This window comes from Oryctolagus cuniculus, chromosome 17 (genome assembly GCF_051225735.1).
Source record: "Oryctolagus cuniculus isolate XC-2025 breed Fujian yellow rabbit chromosome 17, ASM5122573v1, whole genome shotgun sequence".
In the NCBI taxonomy this organism is placed as follows: domain Eukaryota; kingdom Metazoa; phylum Chordata; class Mammalia; order Lagomorpha; family Leporidae; genus Oryctolagus; species Oryctolagus cuniculus.
Window position 1 is genome coordinate 32,095,146 of NC_142883.1, and position 27,888 is coordinate 32,123,033.

The 27,888-nt window shown below is 41.1% G+C and overlaps 1 protein-coding gene across 3 annotated transcripts in view; it reads left to right on the forward strand.

The window, feature by feature from the left end:
* The window catches only part of ANKFN1 (ankyrin repeat and fibronectin type III domain containing 1), a 461,309-nt gene extending 434,653 nt beyond the window's left edge, over window positions 1-26,656 (forward strand). For 2 of the 3 annotated variants that reach the window (XM_051825489.3, XM_089316997.1), the window contains exons 18-20: window positions 3,906-4,072; window positions 9,636-9,849; window positions 24,943-25,863. In XM_051825489.3, coding sequence (XP_051681449.3) covers window positions 3,906-4,072; window positions 9,636-9,849; window positions 24,943-25,727 — 1,166 coding nt within the window. In that variant the 3' untranslated portion in view covers window positions 25,728-25,863. Of the gene's footprint in view, window positions 1-3,905; window positions 4,073-9,635; window positions 9,850-24,942 lie in introns of all 3 variants that reach the window. The other variant, XM_089316998.1, reaches the window with a different exon arrangement.
* The last annotated feature ends 1,232 nt before the right edge of the window (window positions 26,657-27,888 follow it).

The window sequence follows — 27,888 nt, forward strand, 5'->3', positions numbered from 1 at the left end:
TTTTGTGATTGATTTGATGTGGTTGAAAAACAAGATGGAGGAGCCAGAGAGTCTGCACAGGGTGCTGAGATGGCTGAGGCTGCCATCCACCAACAGAGGAAACAGGAAGGAGGAAAAGGTTTGGGGGAAGGGTGAGACGATGAGTTCTGCTTGACAAATGATGAGTCTTGAGGTGCCTGTGGGATATCCAGGCAGTGAGCCTAATGGAATCCAGGCCACAGGCTTGCAAGAAATGGCATTGCCTCAGACTTCATTCCTAAGGCCCAATTTTTATGATTTAGGATAACATGCCTGTATTCTAACCATCAACTCATTCACTACCAGACTCCTAAGAGGGGACCTTTGTGCCCAGGTTCCTTCGGACACCTTGGCAAATCACCACACTAAACTGACCCTAAGAGACTGGTTAATAGACTTCCAAAGGAAGCCATATGGCCAGGCTGATTAGGATCTTATTGAGCTGGATATCCATCAGGGGAATATTCTACTCCCTGATATATTCTCTTCTAGACCCTGAATAGGCTATTTGGGAGGTGGGTGGAAGGGGTACAAGAGTGGGGGGTGAAAGGGTGGGAACATTTATTTTGTATTTGGTATGTGCCCTGTGCTGTGAGGTACACTTCACATACATAGTATTACCTAATCCTAGGTAAGCATACTGTCTGATATCTAAGCCCATGCATTTTCCTGTCTACCATACTCCACAAGTGTTGATGCCAACCACATGTCAATCTTTCATTATCTTATAGAGAAAAAAAAAAAAACAGGGAAAAATAGAAAATTAGCCTTAGCTTGTGAACTGCTAACAAATCATGTGGTCCAGATAATGACATTATTGTAGCCTTATACCATTTTGTCTGTAAAATGCATGTGATTCACATTATAAAAAAAAAAATTAGAAGCTTCCAGTCTATCCTCCACTCCTCAGTGATGGCTACCAAATGTATCATTGCTAAACCACAAAAGACTATGTTAAAGTAACATTTGTTAAAGTGACATTAAAGGCTCTGGATGAAAACCACTAGAGCGGGAAACTGAAGCATTAGAGTTGAAACTTCTCATAACTTGCTTGTGGTGCATGGCACGGACAGTGCAAGCGCTGTGAGACCACCCACTGATTCAAGGTTCCCACCACCGCAAAGAGACATAACAAGAGAAAGCTGTGAATACCCTGGCTTTTCACAATTCAGATGGGACCGATAGTATTTCTCTTAAAGAAATTATTCAGTGCCTCTCCGTATCTTCCCAGTCATATTTTAGAAACAGGAAAAAAAAAAAAAGGCTGATTTTTTCTTCAACTTGGTTTGGAAAAGCAGGATGTGAGACGCCTCTCTCACTTCTCTCTCCAGCCAAGAGAGGACATCTGTCAAGTGCTAACAGGATTATAATCCCCTCCTTGAAAGGCATAAAGACACATTCAGGGAGCTACAAGGGTCAAGAGTAAGCTACAAACTAATCATGGCTCCTTCCTGTGCCAATGCCAGTAAATATTATAGACCTGAAATGTACCTTTCACAACCGGAAACTCCAGCAGGCAGTGAGAGATGTGAGAATAGAAGGAAAAAGGGACCTTTGGGGTAGGGTCTGCCCTTCTTCAGATCAGCTCCAGCATTTATTTACTTAGTGAGTCCATCAACAAGCATTAGTTGAGAAGCTACAATGTTCCAGGTCTTGAGGAAATAGAAATTTATAGGAGACTGGTTCCTTCCCTCAAGGAAATCATAGTCTAATTCCAAGGCAGTCAAGCAAACACACAATTAAAATGGCACAGCATGCGTGTCACAACACATTTGCAGTAATTGCTCTAGCAGCACAAAAAAGAAACCAGAACTTCCCAGAAGGGAAATTATATCAGTGGAGACTTCACTAAGATATTGACACTGAACCTTCAGGTATCAGAAGTTGACTTCAAGATATTGATAGAGAAGCAAATCTGAAGCACAGGAAAGAGCATGTTTAAAAACATGGAATTGCAAACAACAACAACAACAACAAACTTGTACTAAGTTCAGCTGACCAAAGTTTAGAATGGAGGGTGGTCTCATGATGGAGGATATGATTAAAGACATATTCAAATCCTAGATTGCAAGGAGCTTTTCATGTGGGGAGAAGATATTTGGATTTTATTAAGCCAAGAATGAGCTCTGTAGAGGTTTTTAAGCAAGGAAACAATATGAGAACTAGATCTTTTGGGAAATGTTCAATGGTTTGTCACTTAATGAACAGGTACATGATATTAGTTCTTCTATGTGTCAGGCAGGGGCATGATAAACCCAGTAGAGAAACTGGGAAGGAAGAATCTGACACCAGAGTGAAAAAAAAACAGCTCTGGTACTGAGACTATTGGCATTGAGAATTACTCCCTTCAAATGGGGCACAGTTGGAGTAAGGATGAACCATTCAAGTCCTCATCCCATTCTTTTCTTCCATGCCCACATGAGGGAAGACAAACAGAGCAAATTACCCTTACACTCACATAAGATTGAGCCCAAGAGGAAAATCAAGCAAGGAAGCAGGCAGTAGTGAGATAGGATTAGTAAGGTGCCAGAAATCTCTGAATATACAGAGAAGCAGGGCTTCCTCACTAAGGGGTAAAGATGCCCCACTTTGGGGGACTATGGTTTTAGCCTCCCTAAATGGCCATCTCTGAGTCTCAGGAAGCAATAGTAAAGAGATGCAATGACAGTCATTATATGTTTTCCCTAGGATTCCGCACTCAAGAAGCCAGAATAAAAATGTTCCAATAGTCTTGCTGAGTTATAAAGGCCCTATTTCCAAAGCATGGAACATACTGGGTTGGTCAGAGGTACACAGAGTAAGGTTGCCAGAAAGTGAGTCTCCAAGTTCAATAATGTCCTGGAAAACACTGGAATACATAGCCTGAGTCAGGATGTCCTCTTCATCCCACTGGCATCTTAAGTTATTATGGTCCGTGATCAGCACAGGTCAGAGGATAGAAATCTGAATGCCTCAGGATGCTTGCAACAGGTCCAGTCCTACACTGCTGTGCCCCTCCTGGGAAAGGCAAATGATGGAGATGAAGTTAGACTATTTGCTGCAGCCTCTGTGCCAGTTTCGTTTGAGAGGGGAAAGCCATGTCTGCTAAAGATGAAAATGTCCTGTTTAGTCTTCCGCTCCCACCACCCTTCCAAAGGAGCTCGGAAGAGGACAGACAGGAGAATCAAAGCCCATCCTATAGGCTCTTAAGGAAGTTTTCCAGATAGACAAGACACCTTGAGAAAATCATGTCTTCTTTATACTCGGCTTCTAAACTGGAAAGGAGCAAACAAGATACTTGCTAGAAATCAGACACAAAAATCAAACTAGGTTTCAAATTTTACTGGGCTTCTTGTTTACCTAAAGTGTTAAGCTTATCTTCCCAGTCTTATACTCACATACTAGTATATACAGCATACGTCACTTAACAATGGGAACACATTATGAAAAATAGGTCCTTAGGCAATTATATCCTTGTATAATCAGAGTATACTTATACAAACTAAGACAGCTACGATGTCACTAGGCAATATACTGTGATGGGCTCACCTTTGTATATGTGGCCCATAATTAACCAAAATGTCATTATGTGGTACGTGACTGTATATGGAAAAAATTTTTTTAAAAAGTCCTAATTTCAGGGAAAAGTCCACATAAACTACAACTTGAGCCAACCCCACTTCCCCATACATTACCAGGAGTTGGTAAACCTTAAAAGGAATACTGTCTGACTCAAGCCAGACAACTGGCCCCTTAAGAACACATTTATAATTTATTTATAGCTTAATATTTTCCACTGATAGGATTAATAAATCATGTTTTCATTCAACTGGTTTTCTCTGAGGTACGAATTTCTCTATTTTGATACCAGATCTTAACATGTTTTATTTTGCTTGTCCATTTTCCAGTTCATTTTTGCAGCTACAGGGAGAAATTTATTGGTCTGTATTGCCGCCTTTCTGCTGTTGTTGAGCTGGATTCTCTGAATACTCAACAGTCCCTAAGGGAGGCGATCTCAGACAGCGAGGTTGCCGCTGCCAAACAAAAACACCAGCAAGTCTTAGACTTCATTCAGGTAATCGTTTGTCTCTGCTGAGGTGGAAGGGAGAAGGAGAGGCAGGGTGGGAGGGGTGAACATCAACCATGGGAAAGAAAAGCAGTCTGGCTGGCTCAAAGAACTCAGCATACAAGCTACCTGGTGATTTAGTTAAATGTGGAGCTCAAGAAGATGTGTGTTTACAAACAAAGGCTTAAGAGAAAACTACAGATAAAATCACAAGATTACTAAGAGCTTTATCAGTCACCACCATAGGTAGCAGTGGCTTTCCATTTTAAAGAGAAAACCCATCCCCAGAAGTAATAGAATATTACTTTTACCTGAAGAAGAAGTAGAATATTCTTACCTGGTAGCCCCCTGATAACTCCAACAGAAAGAAAAACTATTAATTAGCTTAATATTTGAGGTGGGGCAAGGGGAGAGAGGGAGACAGAGGAGAGAGGGGAGGGGGGGAGGGGTAAGAAGGGGAGGGAATAGGAGGAGAGAGAAGGAGAGAAGGAAGAAAATAACTCACCAGTGTACATTAACACAAATCCAGTTAGCTCTAAGAATCCTACAGTTTGGGACTTTTGTCTGGCAACAGTTGACATGTTAACATGTGGCTAAATGAGGTCAGAAAATGTGTTCCCTGTCCATGGAAAGGCCTGGTAGTGTCATCTCAGGGTCTAATTTGGATCTGGCCTGAAATTACCTCTAAATTCCCTTGGTCAGAGCTTAACACTCTGTCAGTTACCCAATGCACAAAATTAGTATAATAGTAATATCCTCGAGACCGCCACTGTAGTACAATGGATAAGCCACCGCCTGTGACACCAACACCCCAGGAGTGCCTGTTCAAGTCCTGGCTGCTCCACTTCTGAGCCAGCTCTCTGCTAACTCATCTGGGAAGGCAGCAGAAGATGGCCAAAGTGCTTGAGCCACTGCCACCCATGTAGAAGACCGAGATGGAGTTCCAGGCTCCTGGCTTTAGCCTGGCCCAACCCCAGCCATTTGGAGAATAAATCAGCAGATGCAAGATCTCAGTCTTTCTCTGTCTCTCCCTCGTTAACTCTGCCTTTCAAATAAAAAAAAATAGTAACAGCCTCATGATAAATATCACTATAATAGATGAGGGTATTTCCAAAAGTTTATGGAAAATGAAATCAAAATATAAGCTTACTTGAGTGCAGAAGTATTCTGAAAGTCATGTATAGTTTTTTCATAATAAGCAATTTTTTTTTTTTTTTTTTTTTTGGACAGTGAGAGAGACAGAGAGAAAGGTCTTCCTTTGCTGTCGGTTCACCCTCCAATGGCCGCCGCGGCTGGCGCACTGCGGCCGGCGCACCGCGCTGATCCGATGGCAGGAACCACGTGCTTATCCTGCTCGCCCATGCGGGTGCAGGGCCCAAGCACTTGGGCCATCCTCCACTGCACTCCCTGGCCACAGCAGAGAGCTGGCCTGGAAGAGGGACAACCGGGACAGAATCCGGCGCCCCGACCGGGACTAGAACCCGGTGTGCCGGCGCCGCAAGGCGGAGGATTAGCCTAGTGAGCCGCGGCGCCGGCCTCATAATAAGCGCTTTCCGTGAACTTTTTGAGGAACTCTCAATTTAATTTCATAAACATTTGTTAAACATCCAGACATCAGGCACTGCATGAGAAATGCAAAGTTGAATTAAAATTGTCTCTGAACCTAAGGAGTTTAAAATCCAATAGGGTAGACAAGAAATGTATGTAAATACTATTTGTAAAATGTGTGAAGTACCAAAAGAGAAATATAAAAAAAAAAAATTCTGTGCCTAAACAAAGATCTAAAAATTTACTTTCAGTTATAAGAAAAGTTGATAGAGGGGCTATAACTGATAGGTAAACTGGGTCTAAAAGGATAGATATGATAATAGTTAAGAGAAATAGAATGTAGACTATTTATGGAGAAAGTATAAACATACAAGGCAAAGCAAGCAGAAAAAATAGTATTTGGAGAATTAGTAGTCAAGGGTTAATGAAGCATAAACTGAGTGATGAACAGCAGTCAGAAATTAGGCAAGAATGAAAGATGGCAATGCGATCAGATCACAAGGGCTATGTTAAAAGCCAAACTAAGAAATGTGTACTCTATTCTATAGGTAAGAAGGAGCTAGCTGACATTTTAGAGAAACTGGGTTATAGCCCATTATAGCTTTGTTTAGGACAGATTCAGGCAGAAGGGATTTTTTTTTGTATGTACTGATACAGCCACAATGGTTGCTTATTGAAAGCCTTCATTCTGGTAAGACAGGCTCACCAATTTACATATCTTTCCTAGATTTAAGGAGAATTCTAAAAATAGGAAAACCAGGTAAATTACAATCATCTAGACTGGGGATGGGGAACCTTTTTTCTGCCAAGGGCTATTTGGATATTTATAACATTCGCAGGCCACAAAAAGTTATCAACTTAAAAATTAGCCTGCTATATAGACTTATTGAATTTCAGGTCCCACTTGTGGTTGCCTTGTCGCAGCCAGACCAAATGATTTCACTGGTCAGACATTCCCCACCTCTGATCTAGATGAAAAGTAATGATGATTAAGATGAGGAAATGCCCTGAACTCTGGGCAACTAAATCTAAGTCCCGATCTTTCCTCGTGTAAAATGGGAATAACAGTAATAGTACTACTTCAGACTGTTACTCAAAGATTGAAATGAGATAATGCATGTATAACACTCAGCAAAGTGGCTGTACATCATAACATGTAATAAATTCATTCATTCATTGATAAGAATAAAAATCCTTTGAGATATGAATATGCAATACTTGAGGTTTTTTACGTATGCAGGAAGAAGATACTATAATGACCCTTCTCAAGTGATGAGCTGACAGATTTTTAGGGTTTTCCTACTTCACTAATTCTGTAAATGTGTTATCCTGGGTAACCTCTCAGACTAAAGAAATAACCTTTGAAAAGTTGCTCGCTGTCTTAAGAGTGTACTAGTTAAAAATTCAAAACATTTATGTCATTTCGCTTCCAGTAAAAATCGAACACAGATGGTGGGGAAAGAGTGGGAAAAGAAGGCAGGGGCCCAAGAACAGTGTGGAAGGCTGGCTTATCTTCTGAATCCAATAGTGAGGAAGACAGTGAGAAAGGATAACAATGGACCAGAAGTCAAGGAGCACACATTTTGAGTCCTGAATCTTCTACTGATAAACTCTTCAGGGGTCTCAACTGCCTAATATGCATAATGAAATGACTGGACTAGATGACTTATAAAGGCCTAATAGGGCGCTAACATTTTATAGCTTACCAACCAGAAATATTTTTAGAGAAATTCTTCTCTAATCATGCCTTAGCTTGTGTTTCTGTCTCATTTCACTTAAGCTACCCTGAATTCAGTATGTTCACCCAACAATGATAGTCTGTCAACTCAAATACCTCCTAGAGTTCTTGGCTTCACTGTCATTCACTGACTGCTATCCTGGCTCCTTTCTTTTTTCACCTAGCCTAGTACTCTACTGCCTTTTTCTCTTCATATTCATCACACCATTTAGTGGACTGGATAAAGGCAGGCCAGGAATTCCTCAAAGTTCTCTCCTGATCTAGGCTCCCATAGCAGGTAATTTGAGAGCTCCTCTTCCCTCTTAGTTGGCCAGGAACACACAGAGTTGGATAAAAGCCAATTCCCAGGAGGTTCAAAAAATAATTTCTTGGCCAGGGTAAAACCAGACCATCTCACAGCACCCACAGACTTCAGTGGACCACCTTGGGCTACCCAACATGAATGACTTCACTGAACGCCAATAATTCTAAGTCATCTTCCCCACTCCCCGCCTGCCCCCATCCCCTTATCTATGTTGACTGACCCTCTTCTCCCTCTCCCTCCCTCCCTCCCTCCCTCCCTCTCTCTCCCTCCCTCCCTCTCTCTCCCTTTCTCCCTCTCTCTCTCAAAATGAAAACCAGCTGCAGCCACTCACCCATTGGTGTTCACAGCTCAGCCCACCACACACCATAACCTGCAGAGGCGAGCGCCAGTCGCAAGAGCATTTGTATGAATCCAGATCTAAGACAGTGTTGAAGTCACTACACAAACCAAACATTGTAAAGAGCAAGGGAGTCTATGTAAATACAGTGAGGAAAAGAAGCCAAGGAGTACAGCCAGAAAGGGGGAGGGCTGGACCATGGGAGGTGTAGAAAATCACAGATAAGGTACACAGGCTTTATAGACAGCACACACAGCAGAAATGTCAAAGTGAGTGTAAAAAAAAAAAAAATAAGAAAGAGAAAGGAAAGAAATGTCAAAGCGTGGAGACCTGGAGCTTGGCATATTTGAGCTGCTAAAGCCTAAAGGGCAATTAGGCTATAATTTATATACTGTAATGCTTCAAATGCTCCTAAGCTGTTACTAGAAACACAGCTCATTGAATCAAGCCAATTTATCATTCCCTCAAGCACCTTGTAGCTGTGCAGTGAGAGAGCCAATCACCTTTACATTTTAATAAAAATATTGTCTTGCCTGAGTACAGAGAAAGGGGTGTAATTTATGAGATGAAAACTGAATTTTTTAAAGGACAAAGTGAGAAATGGATGCAGAACTTTTAATCAACAAAACTATGGAGTTTGTGGTCTTTTTAAAAATGTGTCAGCACGTCTTTAGAAGCTGAAGTTGGACCTTAAAATCAGGGGGGATTATGTTGTCAGTTGCTTTTAGATCAATAGTATACAGTAAAATGGGTGAAAATTGTACTTCTTTTTTGGATCTATTTAGCTAAGTCCCATTAAACTCAAACTACAGGCTTCCCTGTACCTATGGTTACTTCATTTTTCTTAAAACCTCTTTACCTCACCAGAGAAAAAGAAGCAAACATTGTTTCAACACAAATCTTAAATGATTTATACATGAAATCTCTGTCCATCCCAGAATACGCTGAAACAATCTTATCCAAAAAGAACAGAAGGGTTATTATAATTGAGTTCATTTTTGATGGCTACTGTAATGAATTAGAACAAACTTAAGTGGCTTAAAACAACAGAAATGTATTTTCTAACAGTTCTGGAGACCAGAAGTATCACATTCAGGTGTTGGCAGGGCCATACTCCCTCTCAAGGCTCTAGGGGAGAATCCATTCTCCGTTTTGTCCAGCTTCTGGTGGCCAAGGGCCATTCTTGACCTGTGCCCACATCACATAAATCTGCGCCTTAATCTAAATCTCGCAGCATTAAAAGTAGCTATACATGTGTAACTTCACCCAATCATCACAGCAACCCTGTGTGATATAAAAGGAAAAATGTTTTGTCACATTTTAATAGTAAGGGAACTAAGGCTAAGAAAGGGCAAGTGACAGGCTAAAGGTTATTACAGAGATAATAAGTGATGTATCCAGCTAGAATCCTGGCCTTCTACTGTTTGCATTAAATGAATGACACAGTCTCTCAGGTAAAAATTGCAAACTATTAGCAATGACAAAGAAAAGATATTTTCTGGCTTAGCAAAAACTATGTTTAAAACATTTTACTCTTGCTCAAAACCAATACTGTAGAACATGGATCATAATGGACTCTCTGGAAGTCTTACTAAGTTTTAATAGTAGTTTAATAACTTGATGTCTTTACTCTTTTATTCCAAAGCAAATAGATGAAGTGTGGCGTGAAATGAGATGGATCATGGATGCTCTGCAGTATGCAAGATACAAACAGCCAGTTTCTGGCCTGCCCATCACTAAGCTGATAGACCTCTCAAATGAGCAGAACCTAAAAAAGATCAATTCTACATCATCACATATAGACTGTCTTCCATCACCATCACCATCCCCAGAGATGCACAGAAGAAAGGCAATGAGTGGTAAGCAGTAAGATCTACAGTTCAATGCCTCCCTAACCAGCATTTTCATCCTCTCCTCACAGGTGAGGTTCTTTGTGCTAAGCTATTAGTTCCATCAAGTAACAGGAAATACCATTCAGTGGTAAGAGTCTAAAAGCATTGAGGGGACAAACTAGAAAAATGGAGAGAGAGGAAATTAGTGGAGGGATAGGAAACCTGAGATCAACTCCATATAGATTCCAGTCCAGTTCTAGACCATCCCTCCAAGATACAAAAGGACACACAGCAAAGATGAGGCTTTAGACATGTAGAGTGGGGACTGCTGGATGCCAGGGAAAGACCAAGTCAGCCAGGGAAATCTAACTAAAATCATATGAGGATGGAGATCAGGACCAACCTCTAGTAAAGAGGTGCTGACAAGAATGAGGCAGGAAACAGGTCCCAACCTGGGTAAGAGCTCCAGGGCAACTTCTAATATTCTGAGGTAGAAGACAGGAAAGAGAGAACCCTTGGTGAAACTAGACTACTGAAACTGAGGCCAAATAAGTAGCTTAGCATCATGATCGAATATGAAAAACTTACAAGCTGGAAGAGAGGCCTAGCAAGGCACCTCCCCTTTTAGAAACTAACACTGAGTTGACATGGCAAATAAAAACAGCAAAACCATGACTGGGTTCACAGAAACTTCTACCTTTATAGTTTTAAGCAAAGAAGAAGTAGATGAACCCAAAGCAATACTATATAATATTCTTTCCCATGACATGGTGAAACTAGTGCCATTTTTCTAGTCAATTAAAATTATGGTCATTCAAAGCATTTTTCTTTATTCTATAGCTTACTAGAGTTCCAGTTTTGTAATTTTCATAATAGTATTTTTAATAAATAGTTCTGATTTGTGGGCTTATCCTATAGGGGGCAGCATGGTGTAGCAGAAAGAGTCTGGGCTTAGAAATCAGAGACCTGGATTCAAATCTCAGCTTTTTTTAACCAGTTGTATGAACTTGAACAGATTACTGCATTCAAGTCTTAGTTTCTATCTATGTAAAATGAGGATAATATCTATATCTTGAAGAGTTACTTAACAAATAAAACAATCTGCATCAGAGATGTACAAAAATCATATATGCTTATATATGAAATACATTAAAGTAATTTATAAATATATTTAATGCTGTTATTATTATAAAAAATTTTAGCAAGGGGATGATCCTTTTCTATAAATAAGTTAGTATGTACTCCTGTTTTTAAAAACCTCCAATATCTAAAAACTAAACTTGACAACTAAAAGAACTTATTTAACATTATCAAAGGAGTCTATAACATCAAATAATTCAACAAAAGAATTATTTAAATAGAAGTTTCTAGAATGCATTTTTATAAATTCCCACCAGGCTTGGGTACAAATTAAATATCATCTTTGCCAGAAATTAGAGCAGAGACAGATTAACATTAACCAAAAATTGCATGATAACTGCATATGTGCTACGGAGTCTACTAGAAATGTTAAACCTTACATTTTTAAGATCAGAGACCTCTTCCTGGAGGCAACAGAATCCAGAAGAGTCATGTAAGAAGGAACTGAGAAGAAAAAGAGGAGAGCATTAGATGCAGAAGCAGCATATTGTACAACTGTTCTGTGGTTTAGGGAACTAGAAGCAGTCTGGTTAAGAGTATAGATCTAAAGATACTTTTCTTTTTTAGGGTTTTTTTTTTTGCTTTTAAAATATAGTTACTGGTTACCTACTACCTACATGCCAAGCAGTCTTCAAAATAACAGAGATACAGTGATAAACAAAGTAAAGTCTCTGCTCCCATAGAGCTTACATTGTAGAATGAGTGACAAACAATGAAAACATAAACAAACAAGATAATATCAGATAGTGAAAATTCCAGTGTATAATACAAAACAGCAATCAGAGTGGGAGTAGGCAAGGAGATGCTGATTTCACCAGGATGATCAGCAGAGACCTATCTGCAAAGATGACATTCAGGACAGCCACAGAAAGTGGAGGCAGAAATGCAAAGATCTGACTGAAATATTCCAGTCAGCAAATCAGCAAGACTCTGAGAAGGGTGAGGGATGGAAAGAAGGCCAAAGTCCTTAGAGCAGAATGAACAAAGAGGTGAGTGGTAAAAGATAGGGTTGAAGGGGAGATAGGGCCTGAATGGGCAGGGTTCTGTATGCCCTAAGAAGTTTGGAGTTTACCCTACTTGGGACAGAAAGCCATTGGAAACTTGTAAGCAAGAGGATTGGTATGATCTCTACAACTCTTTAAAGTCAAATCTTGCAACTGTATGAAGAGATCACAGAGGGAAAATATTGGAAGCAGGAGATCTAACAAAGGAGATACCAAGCTTGCAGGCTTGGATGACTCTCAGGGTAACAAGATGTTATTTACCAAAACAAAGTAAGAAAGGAGGAGAAACAAGCTTGAGTGGTGGGGCGTGTTGAATCTGAGCTAGCTTTGGGACATTCTTCATAAAAAGAAACATTCAGGAGAACACAAGATGTAGAGAGTCCACAGCCCAGGAAAGAAAACCAAGCTAATAATACAAATTTAAGAAACTGTTGACATGTACATGATGTTTGAGCCTGGAAAATGCTCGAGTTCCCCTAGAGAGAGTAGGCAAAACAGGAAGAGGAGACTGTGAAAGGATCCATGTGGAATGAAGTAGCAAGACTTCCTAGGCTGAGAAGGAACAACCAGAGAAAGATTAAAAAGAGGGTAAGCAGTGTAACAAAAAGTGTCTCAAAAGATGGAAAGAGGTTAAATAAAGCTGAAATGCTTCCATTATGTTTGCTTTTATCGATGAGGGAAGCATCAATAACCTCAATGAGAGCAATTTGTGAAGGGAAAGAGCTAGACGCAGAACAGAAGTAGATCAGAAAGTAAACGCAAGGTGAAGCAGTGGGACAGGATGATGCATTCTTAAAATCTTGGCTGTAAAAGGCAAGACGGAGGGAAAGCAATAGCTGGAGAAGTACAGAGTTCAAAGGGCATTTTTTTACAAAAAAATGTGTAGGAATGAAATGAACATTTTGTGATATGGTTGTCTTTTTTAACCCTTGTTTATACTACTGAAGAACTGTGGTCTTTTCGACATTTCACTTGCTGAATATTATGGATTGTGGTGAATTAAGCCTGTGAACACAGAGTAGATTAAAATTATGTCTTTGTGGCCGGCACCACGGCTCAGTAGGCTAATCCTCTGCCTGCAGCGCCAGAACACTGGGTTCTAGTCCTGGTCAGGGCGCCAGATTCTGTCCCAGTTGCCCCTCTTCCAGGCCAGCTCTCTGCTATGGCCCGGGAGTGCAGTGGAGGATGGCCCTAGTTCTTGGGCCCTGCACCCGCATGGAAGACCAGGAGAAGCACCTGGCTCCTGGCTTCGGATCAGCGCGATGCGCTGGCCGCAGTGCACCGGCCACAGCGGCCATTGGAGGGTGAACCAACGGCAAAAGGAAGACCTTTCTCTCTGTTTCTCTCTCTCTCACTGTCCACTCTGCCTGTCCAAAAAAAAATATGTCTTTGCAAAAACTGATCAAGAAAAGGAAGGGAAAGAAGTGTGGTTGTCTTCTTGGAACTGTACCTATGAAATACATGAATTTGTTCTTTATATTAATAAAAAAGAAAATATAAAACTTATTTTATTAAAAAAGGGACTTTTTTTAAGACAGGAAAGAGATGCTCTCTGATGTCCCACAGTTAGTATAATCTACAAACAACTTTCCAGTTTTCCTTCTAACTTCATAGTTCATCTGCCCTCTCTGCTCACAGAACTTTCCAGTGTTCAATCTCTTGGCCACAGGGTCCTTAGTGGGTTCCTCCTTGGCTGTATGAGGGTGGCCTCCTCTTTGCCATAGAAATGCCAGACTCACACTGGCCAGAGGACAGGGTTACACACTCCCTGCAGGGTGTATCTGGCCAATTACTTTCAGATTTTATTACTAATTTAAAATGTGAGTGATCATCATTCTGTTTCTTAAAATATAACTCTCTCTTGGGTCCATTTATTTCTCTGAAGCCAAGATTCCATGGGCTGTGAAACACAAAGACGTGGAAGGCAGCAAATGACAAATGGAATCCAGTGACAGGGAAGTACTGTTGAGAAACACTGAGCATCTTATCCCCTGGCAAAAGCAGGAACATTTCAGAGCAATGAATTCTACCACAGCATACTCTGTCTTCTCCACAAGTGTGACCACTTCGAATTGTTTGGAAACCATTAATGAAAGGGGAAAATATCCAATTTAGAGGAACATCCCCGCTGGGGTTACTCACAGGGCAAAGTGTGCAGCACAATTCCATTCTGTGTGGGTCTGGTTCACCTAATTTCTAAAGGGCCTGCTGGAAATACACAACCTATCACAAATCTAGCCTCTGGTACCAGCATACGATCCTGCTTTAAGGCTGTTGAGTCCCTTGGATTTGTTTGTGCATATCTGTTGGGAATGAGGAGGTGGGGAGTATGTGTGGTTTTCAAAACACAAAGTAGAACTCCTCTGAGTCAATTAAAATTAAGCATCTCCCAAGGACCCAAGGGGGAAAGCTGGCTCTTAGAAAAGGCAGCTCAAGGCAGGGGCTGAAACTACTTGGTCCATCACATGAATATTTTCTCTCCCACTCCTTTTCTGTGGTATAGTGGTCACAAACAGCAGCCCCTGCCTACCCCCAACACTGCTGTTTCTCCTAGTGACGCACGGGTGAAGCAATAGAGGGAAGGGGGGCATTGTTTTCTTCAGATATATCTGATAATTATCCTGATCTTCCAAATGTAAATCTTCCTATTAACCTTTTCCCAGATGATTTTAAGAACACCATGGCATAAACCAAATAGTTCAAAGAAGCAGGAATCTGGAGATGTTTCATTATTTTTCTTGGGAAATTAGAGAGTAAACAAACTTCTGAGAGTCTACCTAAAGCCTAATGAGAGATTACAATACAAACAGATTCAATGAAGTACAATATATAGACAATGATATACTAAAAATGTAAAGGTAGACCTTAGGGCAAGTGTGGCTCACTATTCCCTTCTTTCTGTCCTGCCATACCCCCAGACTTTAAAAGAAAAGCAATGGCTTTAAATCAGTTATTCTTTCCTGAAATGTCATCTCCCCAAAACACCCTCAAAATCCACATCAACTCTACTCTGCTATTGTTGGCTTGGCCCACAGGGGTTGCAACACCCACTGCAATGGCACGAGAGCCAAGCTCCTGAGTGAACACTAATACTATGGGCAGAACTTTCATTTAACAGCGCCTGGGTCACTCAGAGGGGAAACTCAAGATTCTATCACTACTGGCCTGCCCAGTAGTGGGCCCTCTAAGGGAAACTGAGGAGCACAACCAGGTTTATTAAAATAACAACTGGGCAAGATGCCCACAATGTTAATGGAGCATATGGCCTGAATCTGGAGATGGAAGCTACGTTTTGCATTCTTTTCCAAGGAACAGCAGTGGCCTAAGTCTTTGGAAACTCTCCCCAGTGCCTTGGCTGGCATCCTGGAGATTTTCCCAGCCTGTTCTGGGAGAGGTATCCTACTCTACGCAACAAATTCCACCATGTCTTCTAATAAATAATACAGCCACCATGCAACTCAAATTTAGATTCCCACTGTAGCAGTGGTTTCCCAGGTATGCATATCCATGAACCAACAAGTTAATATTTACCTCTCCATATTCAATCACTTTTACACCTCCTTCTGAGTTATTACAGTTATAACTACTAACTTGACTAATCACTGATCCTCCATGTTCCTGAGAGCTATAGGAAACAAATTATATCATTTACTAATTCGTCGTAAGATCAAGGTTAGGAAATATAGCACTGGACTAGCTTGTCACCAACAGAAGATGCCATATAAGAAATTATATTTCATATTACCAATAGCTTTCTCACAAAAAAAATCTTGATCTATATCTAACTGCTGCTTTGTACTTTAGTGATCTTGATGTGATATCTAGTTACTAGGAGTGGAGATGACTTCAGTAATTCCTTCTTTCTGAAAGAAACTTAAAGGATTTTTAACAAACTAACTGAATCCTTACAACACCTCTGTAGGTGTTATAAGCAATATAATTATGTACATGATGCACATGAAGAAAGGTTCTTAGAGGCCAAATGATTTGTTCAAGATCATAGAAAGTCAGCCCTGCCTATCCATGGGTACAATTGTAGACTGAAAATATTCAGGAAAAAAAAATTCTATCTGTACTGAACATAGTCTTTTTTTCTTGTCATTATTCCATAAACAACACAGTACAACTATTTACATAGCATTCACATTGTATCAAGTATAAAAAATAACCTAAAGATGATTTAAAGCATGTGGGAAGATGTGTATAAGTTGTATGTGAACACTACACTATTTTATAAAAGGGACTAGATTGTCTGTGAATTTTGTTATCAGCAGAGGGTTCTAGAACCAGTCCCCCAAGGATATTGGGGGACAACAACACACAGTAAAGAGCAAGACAGGACTTCAAAGTATGCCTAATTTTAAGACATTTGTTCTTTCTGATACACCCAGGCTGACTCTCAAGTCAAATATCACCAAAGATAAAGCAAAATGATTCAGGTGATTGTTTTCAGGAATTTCTATGGCACTTTAAGTAAAGTAGGTCCTTTCAAGATGCTTTCAGCATTATTTTTAAGAGACAATCAAATCTCATTACTCTTTCTGTTTCCAGATTTCAGTATCTGTTTTAATTTCAATTCAACATACTTTACTGGGTGACTTCAGTGTACCAGCTGCAACACAAGAAGCAAAGAGTGAATCAATGATAAGACACAGTATAATTCAGAAGTCTTCATGGTCTGTTTGTATTATCAGGTTAGATGGTCTGGGAAACAAGGAAGATTCTATGCAACCTTTTGGCCGACTCATTCCTTAGCCCATTCCTTCACTGACTGCCTTAATTTACTCAGCAGAAACAAGACACAGTGCATGCTCTCTAGAGTTAACAGTCCAGTGCAGAAGACAGATATGAAAATTGACAATTTGTAATAAAACATGGGAAATGTAATAACAGAGAAAATATAAATGAAATGCTATAAGAGCCAAAGGAACTGAGCAACTAACTCCACCTGGGGAAATCAATATGGCCACCCCATGAGACAATGGGTCTTAAAATATGACACTCTATGGAAATATTAGAATGCCAATTTCTTTAAAGCACATATTCAAATACTCCTTAGTCCTCTCCAAATACTAAACGCCCATTCTTTGTATATTGAGAAGTCAAAATACAAACTGCATTTGCAAAAGGCATTTTAGACCAGAAAGAGGGAACAGCGTCACAAACTCTTCTGTGGCTGCTTCTAGTAACAGTCAATTTTACTATCAGTCCTCTAGTGAACTGAATGGTTACTCTCAAAAAGTATGTACCTGTCCTAACCCTCGTAACTTGTGAATGTGACTTTATTTGGAAAAAAGGTCTCTGCAAAGACAATTAAGGATCTTGAGGTGGGACTATCCTGGATTGTAATTATCAGGCGGGCTTCAGATCCAATAATAAGTGTCCTTCCTTATAAAAGACAGAAGACTATTCACACACAGAGTACAGGCCATGGGAAGGTAGAAGCAGAGATCTGAATGATGCACTCCAATAAGAATGCTAACAGCCACCAGAAGGTGAAAGAAGCAAGAATGTATCCTCCCCCTGAGACTCCCAGAGGGAGGGTGACCCTAATGACACCTTGATTTCTCTGGCTTCCACAACTGTGAATTAGTAAATTTCTGTTGTTTTAAATCACCCAGAATGTGGGCACTTGTTATAGCAGCCATGGGAAACTAATACAAGACCTAACATGTTTCTCTAGCAGCAGCAATATCAAGAAGTCCTTACTTGATACTTTAGCTTAACTAAAATAATTCTGAGATGGTACCACACAAAATGAATTAGATGAACCAGATCCCAGCCCTCAGCAAGTTTCCATAAGTTACAGAAATGCTAAGGTAGATGGCAGCATAGCACGTCTTTGGAGTGAGACAAATTTGCATTTGGGTGCCTACTTAGAGGTTATATGAACTGGAAAACTTAATAAGCCTATACTTCAATATTCTCACCTACAAAATGGATCTTGTAAGGGTTAAATGAAATAAAGCATATAGAACACTTAGTATTATGGCTGTCTCACAGTAAGCACCTAATACCAGATATTGTTGTTACCATTCAGTGTACAAACAAGTACATGTAGACAGCTGAACAGAACACTGATCAGATAAATGATGAAGGGCAATCAATTAAGAATTCTTTCCATGTATCTTATTTCAAGCCCACATTCAAATCTTCACTCCATCACTTCTAAGATACCTGTCACTGTTATCATCAAAAACAACCAACAATCTTGAGATCCTATTACCTGAAGTGTCTGACTTTTCCCATTAAAGACGAGGGAGAGTACTGTCTTAAATTTGACTGACATATAATAATCATACATATTAATGAGGTACAATGTGGTGTCTGGATTTATGTATTCAGAACATAAAGTCATTCAGCCCAAACCTTTATCCATTTCTCTCCTTTTAACCTGAAAATCTCTTTGTCTTCTTCCTTAACCACTTGTCTCTGAGAACAACATGTCCTTCCTTCTTTCTCATTTAGGACCAATGCCATTACTTGGACTCACAACTGATCACCCTTCCTTATTATTTATCAGCTTTACCACTCATATCTTCAAGTACTCCCTCTCCAATGGTTCCTTCTTGTTGGCAACCACAACCATCCTCCTTCAACCGCACTATCCCACCAAACTCCTATCCCAAATTAAATCTACCATCCCTTCAACTGCCCAACCCGAATCAGGGCTGCAGTTTAGTTCCTCTGGTTTAATGCTACTCCTATGGAACCAGGGCTTGAAACCTTTTACTAACTTTGCGGCATGTGCCTTTGCTTCACTCAGTTATTTGGAACATTCTTCTCTAAAACTTTCACATAGCTAATTCCTTCTGGTCACTGGGGTCTCACCTAGACTCCCTTTGCTGGCCACCTTATTAAAAGATGCTTCCTCCAAGTACAGGACAAATATTCAGGGAAACATACACTCTGGACCACAGCTTCCTACTGGCCTCCCTGTTCTTCTTCATCAAGTTTATCTTAATATCCTAACTGCTGCATAACAATCCTAAATCTCAGTTTTCATTTTGCCAATTTCTCAAAATTCTTTAATAACCATCCACTGGTTATAAAACTGCACCCAAACTCCTTATGTAGGCTTTCAATATCCACCTCTAGTCCTATCTTACCCTTTCAAAATTAAATTATCTTTTTAAAAGTATTTAAAATAATTATATATACAATAAATGGCAAATGACTGTATAGGAGTCCCCTGCACCCTTTTCTTAGCACCCTCCCCAATGTCAACATTTTATACTACTCTCATAAAACCAAGAATTTGATACAACCCATAGACCTTATCCAGATTTCACCAGTTATGCACTTATTTGTATATATTATTGAATGTATAGCTCCATCCAATTATATCCCATATATGGCCTTGAATAACCACCTCTATAATTAAGATACTCAACTACAATATCACCATAAAACTCCCTACTATCTTTGTATAAGCTTATTCATCCACATACCCCCATCCTTGGCAATTTAATAATCTGCTCTTCATCTGTATGTCATTTCATGACTGTTACATATATGGAATTATTTCTTTGTACTGATGAGTACTATTCCATGATGCAGATTTACCAAAGTTTAACCATTCATCCACTGAAGGATATTTGGGTAGTTTCCAATTTGAAGCTATTACCAATAAAGTTTCCATAAACATCTGTGTACAAAGTTCTTGTGTGGGAAAATGCCTTAATTTTTCTGAAATAAATTCCCAATAATGCAACTGCTGGGACCATTTTCTTGGTAGCCTCATTTTCTCAAAATGCCATTCCTGCTCCCCATATTTTTGTCAAACAGGATTATTTGCACTGTTGCCTCTTCCTCTCACTTCTAATCCGTTTTATCATCATTTGCAAATTTATCACTAATATATCTGCCTTGAATTACTCTATGAAAGCCAGTGAAAAGACATATTTATATAGACACAGAATAGAGATGAACAGAGGGAAATAGAGCTAAAATATTTCATTAATTTTATCCTAATAAAATCCCATCACTCTTTCCTATTAATCTATAATCCACATCTTGTTTGCTACACTTCTCATATAAAACCTATGTTCTTCTAGTCTCCTAGATGTATATTTGTCCTATACCTCAATTAAAACAGAAAACTCACTGGAGTCAGGTATAATTCTTACTAACTTTATATCCATTCAAACACCAGGTATAATAGTTTCTCAGTTTATGATGGGGTCCCATTCCTATAAAACTGGCATACACTGAATATACAGCAGAAAATATATCTAATACAGCCAACTTACCAAATATCACAGCTCATCAACACAGTGCACTGTAGAGTATCTGATGTTTATCCCTCATAATCCCATGGCTGACTGGGGTTAACACTTGTTGCCATTGCTCAGTATCACAAGAGTGTGTCCCCACTGCAGATAATCAGTCTGGGGGGGGAATTAAAATGCAAACTACAGTTTCTAATGAATGACAATCACTTTTGTACCATCATAAAATCAAAATATTGCAGATTGAGCAATCTCAAGTTGGGAAGCACCTGCACAGTGTTTCAGAGCAGGGCTCAGAGGTCATGCAAAATAAAATCTTGATGAATAAATGGATGAATTAAATGTCTTTGACTTAACAGGGCTCCTGATCTAACTAGGAAACCAGGATGTTACATTTACATTTTAAAAATAATTAATAACAGGGTTGGTGCCGTGACTCACTAGGTTAATCCTCCACCTGTGGCGCCGGCATCCTATATGGGCGCCAGGTTCTAGTCCTGGTTGCTCCTCTTCCAGTCCAGCTCTCCGCTGTGGCCCGGGACGGCAGTGGAGGATGGCCCAAGTGCTTGGTCTCTTGCACCCACATGGGAGACCAGGAAGAAGCACCTGGCTCCTGGCTTTGGACTGGCATTGCGCCAGCCATAGCAGCCATTTTGGGGGTGAACCAACAGAAGGAAGCCTTTCTGTCTCTCTCTCTTGCTGTCTATAACTCTGCCTGTCAAAAAAAATAATAACACAAGTCTATACTACTAAATGCCAAAGAGCAACAAACATTACAGAAGTACTAAGTGAGACTTTGTGAGACTCTTGGGGGATGCTTCTTCAAGAAGGTGGAGGAAAACCTTGAATAGATGAGTAGGAAAAAAGCAGAAGAGGTGGTCATATATTGGTAGCCATTATTTGAAGAATATGTGGGATAATATCCTTTGTAGCTGCTGGATAGTATTTCAAAGCATGGATGTGTCACAATTTATTTAAGTATGATGGACATTTAGGTTTGTACCAGCTAGGGTTAAGTTTGTATCTATGACACAGAAAACCCAAATATGAGTGCTGTAAACACATAGCTCTCTCATATGAAATAAGCCCAGAAGTAAACAATTCAGGATTAATATCTGGACTCCATGGTCTTCAAAGACCAAGCCCTGTGTTTCAGCTCCACCCAATATGTGGTTCCTGCTTCCTAGGTTGCTTCAACATATTTTGTTACAGGCAATTGGGAAGAAAGATGAAGAAAAGCTTATCTCCCAGATAAGACAACTCCCTTTATACATTCTTCTAGAAATTACATATAATACTTCCCAATTTTATCTCAGCATCCAAAATTTATATGGCCATGCCTAGCTGTAAAAGGGGGGGGGGGGTGCATCACTGTCCCAAATAAAGATTTTATAAGTAAAAGATAATGGATAATGAGTATCAACCAGCAGTAACAGCAAAACTGCCATCTTGCCCTGTTAATTATGAGCATCAATACACATCATCTCCTACTGTAGTGAAAAAATATTTTATACTCTGACTCTGAAATAAATAAGAAAAAATTTTCCATTTAGGTCTGATTCCTAAACTAGAAGAAACCTTGATATTTACCCCTAACAAAAAAACTTCATCACTCAATTTTGTAGTAGCTTTAGAATAATCCTGTCTGATCTTCCACCATGAAGAAACTATCATCTAGTAACTGTGTGGGATTTTTCTTTCATTACCTGTTGTGTTGTGTTTTGTTTTTTTGTTTGTTTGTTTGTTTTTGTTTTTAACAGGCAGAGTGGATAGTGAGAGAGAGAGAGACAGAGAGAAAGATCTTCCTTTTGCCGTTGGTTCACCCTCCAATGGCCGCCACGGCTGGTGCGCTGCAGCCGGCGCACCGTGCTGATCCAAAGGCAGGAGCCAGGTGCTTCTCCTGGTCTCCCATGCGGTGCAGGGCCCAAGCACTTGGGCCATCCTCCACTGCACTCCCTGGCCACAGCAGAGAGCTGGCCTGGAAGAGGGGCAACCGGGAAAGAATCCGGCGCCCCGACCAGGACTAGAACCCAGTGTGCCGGCGCTGCTAGGTGGAGGATTAGCCTATTGAGCCGTGGCGCTGGCCTGTTGTGTTTTTAACCAGCAAGCCACTCCTTTTGCATACAGATTCCCTTACAGAACTCTGCAAGTCAACTATTCTTTTCTTAATGCTTCTGTGCCTCTATGTCTTCCTTTCAGAGCATTCTCAACCACAAGATGATTTCTAATTTCTCCCTATTATAAATTACACTGCAGTAAACAATTTAAAAATGCCTCCATGTGCACATGTGACAATTTCTCAAATACAGATACCTAAAAAAGGATTCGCTGGGACTAATGACAATGCATATTTTTAATATATTCTGCCAAGTTGCTCTACAAAGAATGGTGCCAAGTTATACTGCCACAATCATTCTGAGAGCGCCTGACTTCCTACACTTCACCAACATATAAGACTATCATTCTTTTATTTTTTTTTCAAATCTGAAAGACAAAAAGTGCCTCATTGTTTCAATTCCATTTCCTTAATTACTATCTAGGTTGGACATAATAATGGATATATATTAGCAATTTGTAGCTATTATTCCTCACAATGCTGTCATTACATTCTGCCCATTCTCATTGTGTTCTTACTGATTTACAGGAGTTCCTTATATATTTCTGGATATTAGTCTATTTCACACATTATTACTATATTCTTCCAATCTATCATTCACTTTTTATTTTATGATATTATTTGATAAGGTACTAAATGTTGATGTCAATTTTAATGGTTATTTCTTTTATGACTTCTGGGGCTTTGTCCTGCTTAAAAAGACCTTCCTGCGATGAATGTTAGGCCTAGCTGCCAGTTGGGATGTCCACATCAGCCTGCCTGGATTCAATACTCGGCTCTGGCTACCGACTCCAGTTTCCTGTTAATGCACACCCTGGCAGGCAGCACTGACGGCTCAAGTAATTGGGTTCCTGCCACATGAGGGAAACTTTGCATAAGATCCTGACCCCCAGCTGCAGGCCTGGCACAGCCTTGGCAGTTGCAGCAATTTGGGGAGTGAACCAGCAGCTGGGAGCTCTGTCGCACAGGCTCTATCTATCTCACGTGTGCTTGTTTTTGTTCCCTCTCGATAAAAGAACAATCCTATGCAAAGATTACATACTGTTTTTTAATATTAAGAGATATGCTTGTTACATTTAGACTATATGGAATATATTTTTATATACAATATGAGGTAGGACTCTAATTATTTTGCTGAAAGGATAACCAATTGTTCAAATGTTATATATTGCATAATATATATCCATAATTTGCTAAAAGGATAGCCAATTGTCCCAGTGTTATATATTCAATAATCTATGCTGTCCTCTACTTTAAAATGTTATCTATAAGATGCTACATTAACACACAAAGTTTGTGTACTTTATTTTTCTATTCTACAAATCCATTTGTCTATTTATACAATATTAATGACCAAAGATCTTTTGTAAGCTTTTCTACCTGATAAATCAGGTTCTTCTCTATTGCTCCCCCACAAAGAGTTGGGAATTCTCATATATATTTTTCTTCCAGATGAAGTTTATCATCAACTTACTAAATTTCACATGAAAATCCTATTGGGATTGCCTCAAATTTAGAGATCAGAGATTACTTGTTCCTTTTAAGAACACTTGCACATTTTCAAAATTAACATGTAGTCATCAAACTACAGGATCAAAGGATTTCAGAAAGTCGTTGCTATTCAGAAAATTATAACTGAATTAGAGGAAAAATACAAACCAGTGCATTAAATGACTAATTTACAGGACTAAATTTGTAGCTGGCTAGTGCATATGCACCTTTAGGTTTCTTTCTCTTTGTCTGTTTCTCTCCCTCATACCCCCACCTCTAGCCTCTCATTTTTTGCTTTTTAAACAACTGGCAATGTGTTCAGTACTTGCAGACATAATCAATTTCTTTTTCAACCACCCTAAGCAGCTCTATTATCAACCCCTTTTATAAAGAAACTGAACCTCAAAGAAACAACTCCCAAGATCACAGGGCAAGCAGGTGAAAGGCAGCTGGGTTCCTGAAGCCAGGTTTCCCAACTTTGGCCATCAGTGTCTTATCTTCCTCCTGCCCCCTTTCAAATAAATTCCTACTGCTTTTTCAAATGCAAAAACCACCTCTGAAGAATAAGGAATAAATGAGTAACAGCCTGCTTTGTTTTCTGTCTCATCCTCTCTAAAGACTTCTAGCGAAAATTAAAGCTGGTGTGGGGAGTAAGACACTACCGTGAGGGTTAGACCCGAGTCTCTTTCCTTTTGCTTATGCCAAGACCATAGCCCAACACATTAACTTACTGGGTCTGTTGCAAAATGAACAGGTGGGGCCTCTTGTTTTAAATTATTAAGTATTTCAAGAAAGAACTGCAGGGCACTAACAGCATCGCTCAGGCCCAAAGCACAGATCCTATGCCTGCAAAGCATAAGCGTTTCTCTCTTCTCTCTCTCTTTTTTTTTTTTTTTTAACTTATTTATTTAAAAGAGTTACGAGGCCAGAAGCCAGGAGCTTCTTCTAGGTCTCCCAAGCTGGTGCAGGGCCCCAAGGACTTGGCTATCTTCTGTTTTCCCAGGCCATAGCAGAGAGCTGGATAGTTATAGGAGCAGGCGGGACTAGAACCGACGGCCATATGGGATGTCAGGGTGTTAACCCACTGTGCCACAGCGCCCCCTTATCTCTTCTCTAACTTCAGTCTCCCGCTTTGCAGATTCACAGCCCTGTTCTGATGAAGAAGGCTGCTCGGAAGTTTTCCTCCCCACTGACAGCGACTACGACTCCAGTGATGCCCTGAGCCCCCGGGACCTGGACCTGGTCTACCTGTCCTCACACGACATCGCCCAACAGGCCTTCAGTGGCCTAAGCGGCAGTGCTCCCGACGTCCTACAGGTGCATGACATGAAGACGCCGGCGAGGCTGGGCGATGACACCCAGGGCCAGGTCTGCGGCCCAGATCCTGACCATGCATGCACCGAAGTCCTCCACAGTCTAAGCCTCACTGGCTTCACACCCAAGAATCACACCAAGATGGCGCCGAGTGCGCGGCCACCGCTAGGCTTTCTGGGAAAGCGGAAGCCGGGCAAGCACCAGCACTACAGTGGCTTCAGCCGCCACCACCGCTGGCTGCGCATGCACAGTGAGACGCAGTCGCTGTCGCTCTCCGAGGGCGTGTACACACAGCACCTGTCGCGAGCCTGCGGGGAGGCCGAGCAGCCCGGACCTGCCCTCGATGGGCCCCGAGGCCTGGCTCTGGCCCACGCAGCTAGCTTCCCTGAGGAAAGGAAGAGCAGCCTCCTGGACGCAAGGCCTTCCATCCGCGGCATCTACGTGGAGTCCTACCCCACAGCCCTGGCTGGTCAGGACGCAAAGCCGTGGGCCGGCTTGAGCCCGCCCCCTGGAGGCCGCGGCGGCTTGCCCAGCCCCACAGGCCGGGAGATGGGCAGGGAGAGCCCCACCAGCACCCCAGTGTCGGAAATCCTCAGCAGCATGCTGTAGGGAGGCCCACGCTGGCTGGTCTCTGCCCACGCACACTAGTCTCTGCGTTATCCACCTCCCTTCCCCTAGGCTGCCCCAGCTTGTCCCCGCCGTTTTAAAACATTTTAAATGTTACAAATCCAAAGGTTACCGGTTCTAAAGGCCCTCTTTTGAAGAGTACAGTGCAGTGTGGAAGCCAGGGTTACCAGTGCTGATCCCTGTTCAGCCTAGAATGGGCAAAGAGGCGCTTTTGTGTCAACGTGGAATCCGAGATGCAGTGATCCACGTGTTATCCTGTTGGTGGCACCTGCAACTGAGGTAGACCAGCCCAGACAGACAACTTCAGGTCTGCGTCTTGCTCTGTGATCCAACCGCTGAGTGTAGGACTCTGATGACTTCGTGACTGGTGAGAAGGAGTTCTAGAGATGAAAGTAAGATGAGTTTTTCCCTCCACTGCAAATATTTAGAGAATTTGCAGGGAAAGAAGCCCAGGGGGTGTCTCTAGAGTATAGGGTTATGTGGACTTGTTCTAGATTCTCTGTCAGTTCTGCCCAGGTCTTTCCAAAGGCAGCGTTCTCGGGACTCACCAAATCCCACTTACCTGATGAAGCAGGCCTTGGACAGCGATTCCCTTTGCTTAGTGCTGTGCGGGGCACACCAGACAGAAAAGTATGGGACCCTTCTTGCTCCATCTTATAAAGGCAGGGCAGAGCAAGAAGCAGCCCTGCCCTCACACTTGGCTCCAAGACATGAAAATAGCTGTAAATTGTTCGTGGTGCAAGAAATTGGTTAAGTGAGAGCTTGAATTACAAGACAAAAGGAAGGAGAAAGACATGAGCAACACTGTATTTCCTCTACAACCCCACTATAAGCAGAATAAGTCCGGGGGGATATGCCTTGGAAAATTATGGTGATCTGCTTGATTCTTAAGAAACCTTTAAACAAGAAAATGCCCTGCAGACCTGGCTAGGCATGGATGGACTCCTTACAGCCCCACAGGCACAGCCACTCATCCCAAGGGACAGATTGTCCAGGGCTGGGGTGACCACCTGCCCCCTTCAATGTGTCTCTCTCATAATCAATATGGCCCTGAGATAATTGGCTGATAGGCCCTGGGGAAAATCGTCCTTGGACATCCCTGCCAGTGATTTCTGACAAAGGTGTGTTCAAAAACACCTGGAAATCCTGCTTTGGTCTCACTGCCTCTTACCTGAATTTCCCTCACAGGAGAAGCCCTGGTGAAAGAGAAATCACACTGCGTATTTTAGAAAAAGCATAAGGCTTCTCATCTCCTGGAGGCAAGACTGTGCAGCTCACTGACATGCTAAATGGTCCTTCTCCACGTCACAGGCATGTTGGCTAAATGCTGTGTTTTATGATACTATCCCCGTCCTCCAAGTCCCACCATTCTCTCATGGGAGTACGTACAAATTCCCCTGTTCACAGTGTTATTCTGATCCCTTCCATTTTTTTAAAACATTTGATTTAAACATAAATAATTACCCTGCTGGCAAGGTACAGATTTGGCCCATGGCCTATGGTCATTAGAAAACTAAAGCCCTGAGCTCAGCCTTTATTTTTTTTAAGAGATTTTATACTCAGTGAACCCCCTAAAGCATCTTGATCAGAATCACTACAGCTCCTTTTCCATGCCTGAGAGGATTTTAAGATGTAGTTTTCTTCTAAGTGAGTTCTATGTGTGGAAGGAGTGAGTGATAGAGCTAGAAGGGGTCATAAAATCCATCTCAGTCGTTGGGTTTACAGATGGGACAATAAAAGCCCAGAGAGGTTAAGTGATTTGCTTGGGATCACAGAGCTGATTTAGTCTCAGAGTTAGAACCCAGAACCATTCCATTTGTAGCAGCCTTCCCCATTGGGTATTGGTAAAAGCCCAGTCAAGTCTTGATTTTTTTTTAATGGGCAACTTCATCAACCTTCTGTGAGGAAAAGATGCACACCCATAAAAGGAATAATGTACAGATTTCAATGGGCATACTTAACCCACTGAAAAATGCATTTCCTACTATTAGTCTTCTGTAAAAACTGGATATGATGCATCCTCAGTGATTGGCCATTGGATCAGATAGGTTCCTCCCCTGCCTTCACTTTGAGAGCCCAGTTGAAATTAGCACATTCTTGTGAGAGGCCATTGAGTTCTCCAGTTCATTGTCGTTTTTTGTTC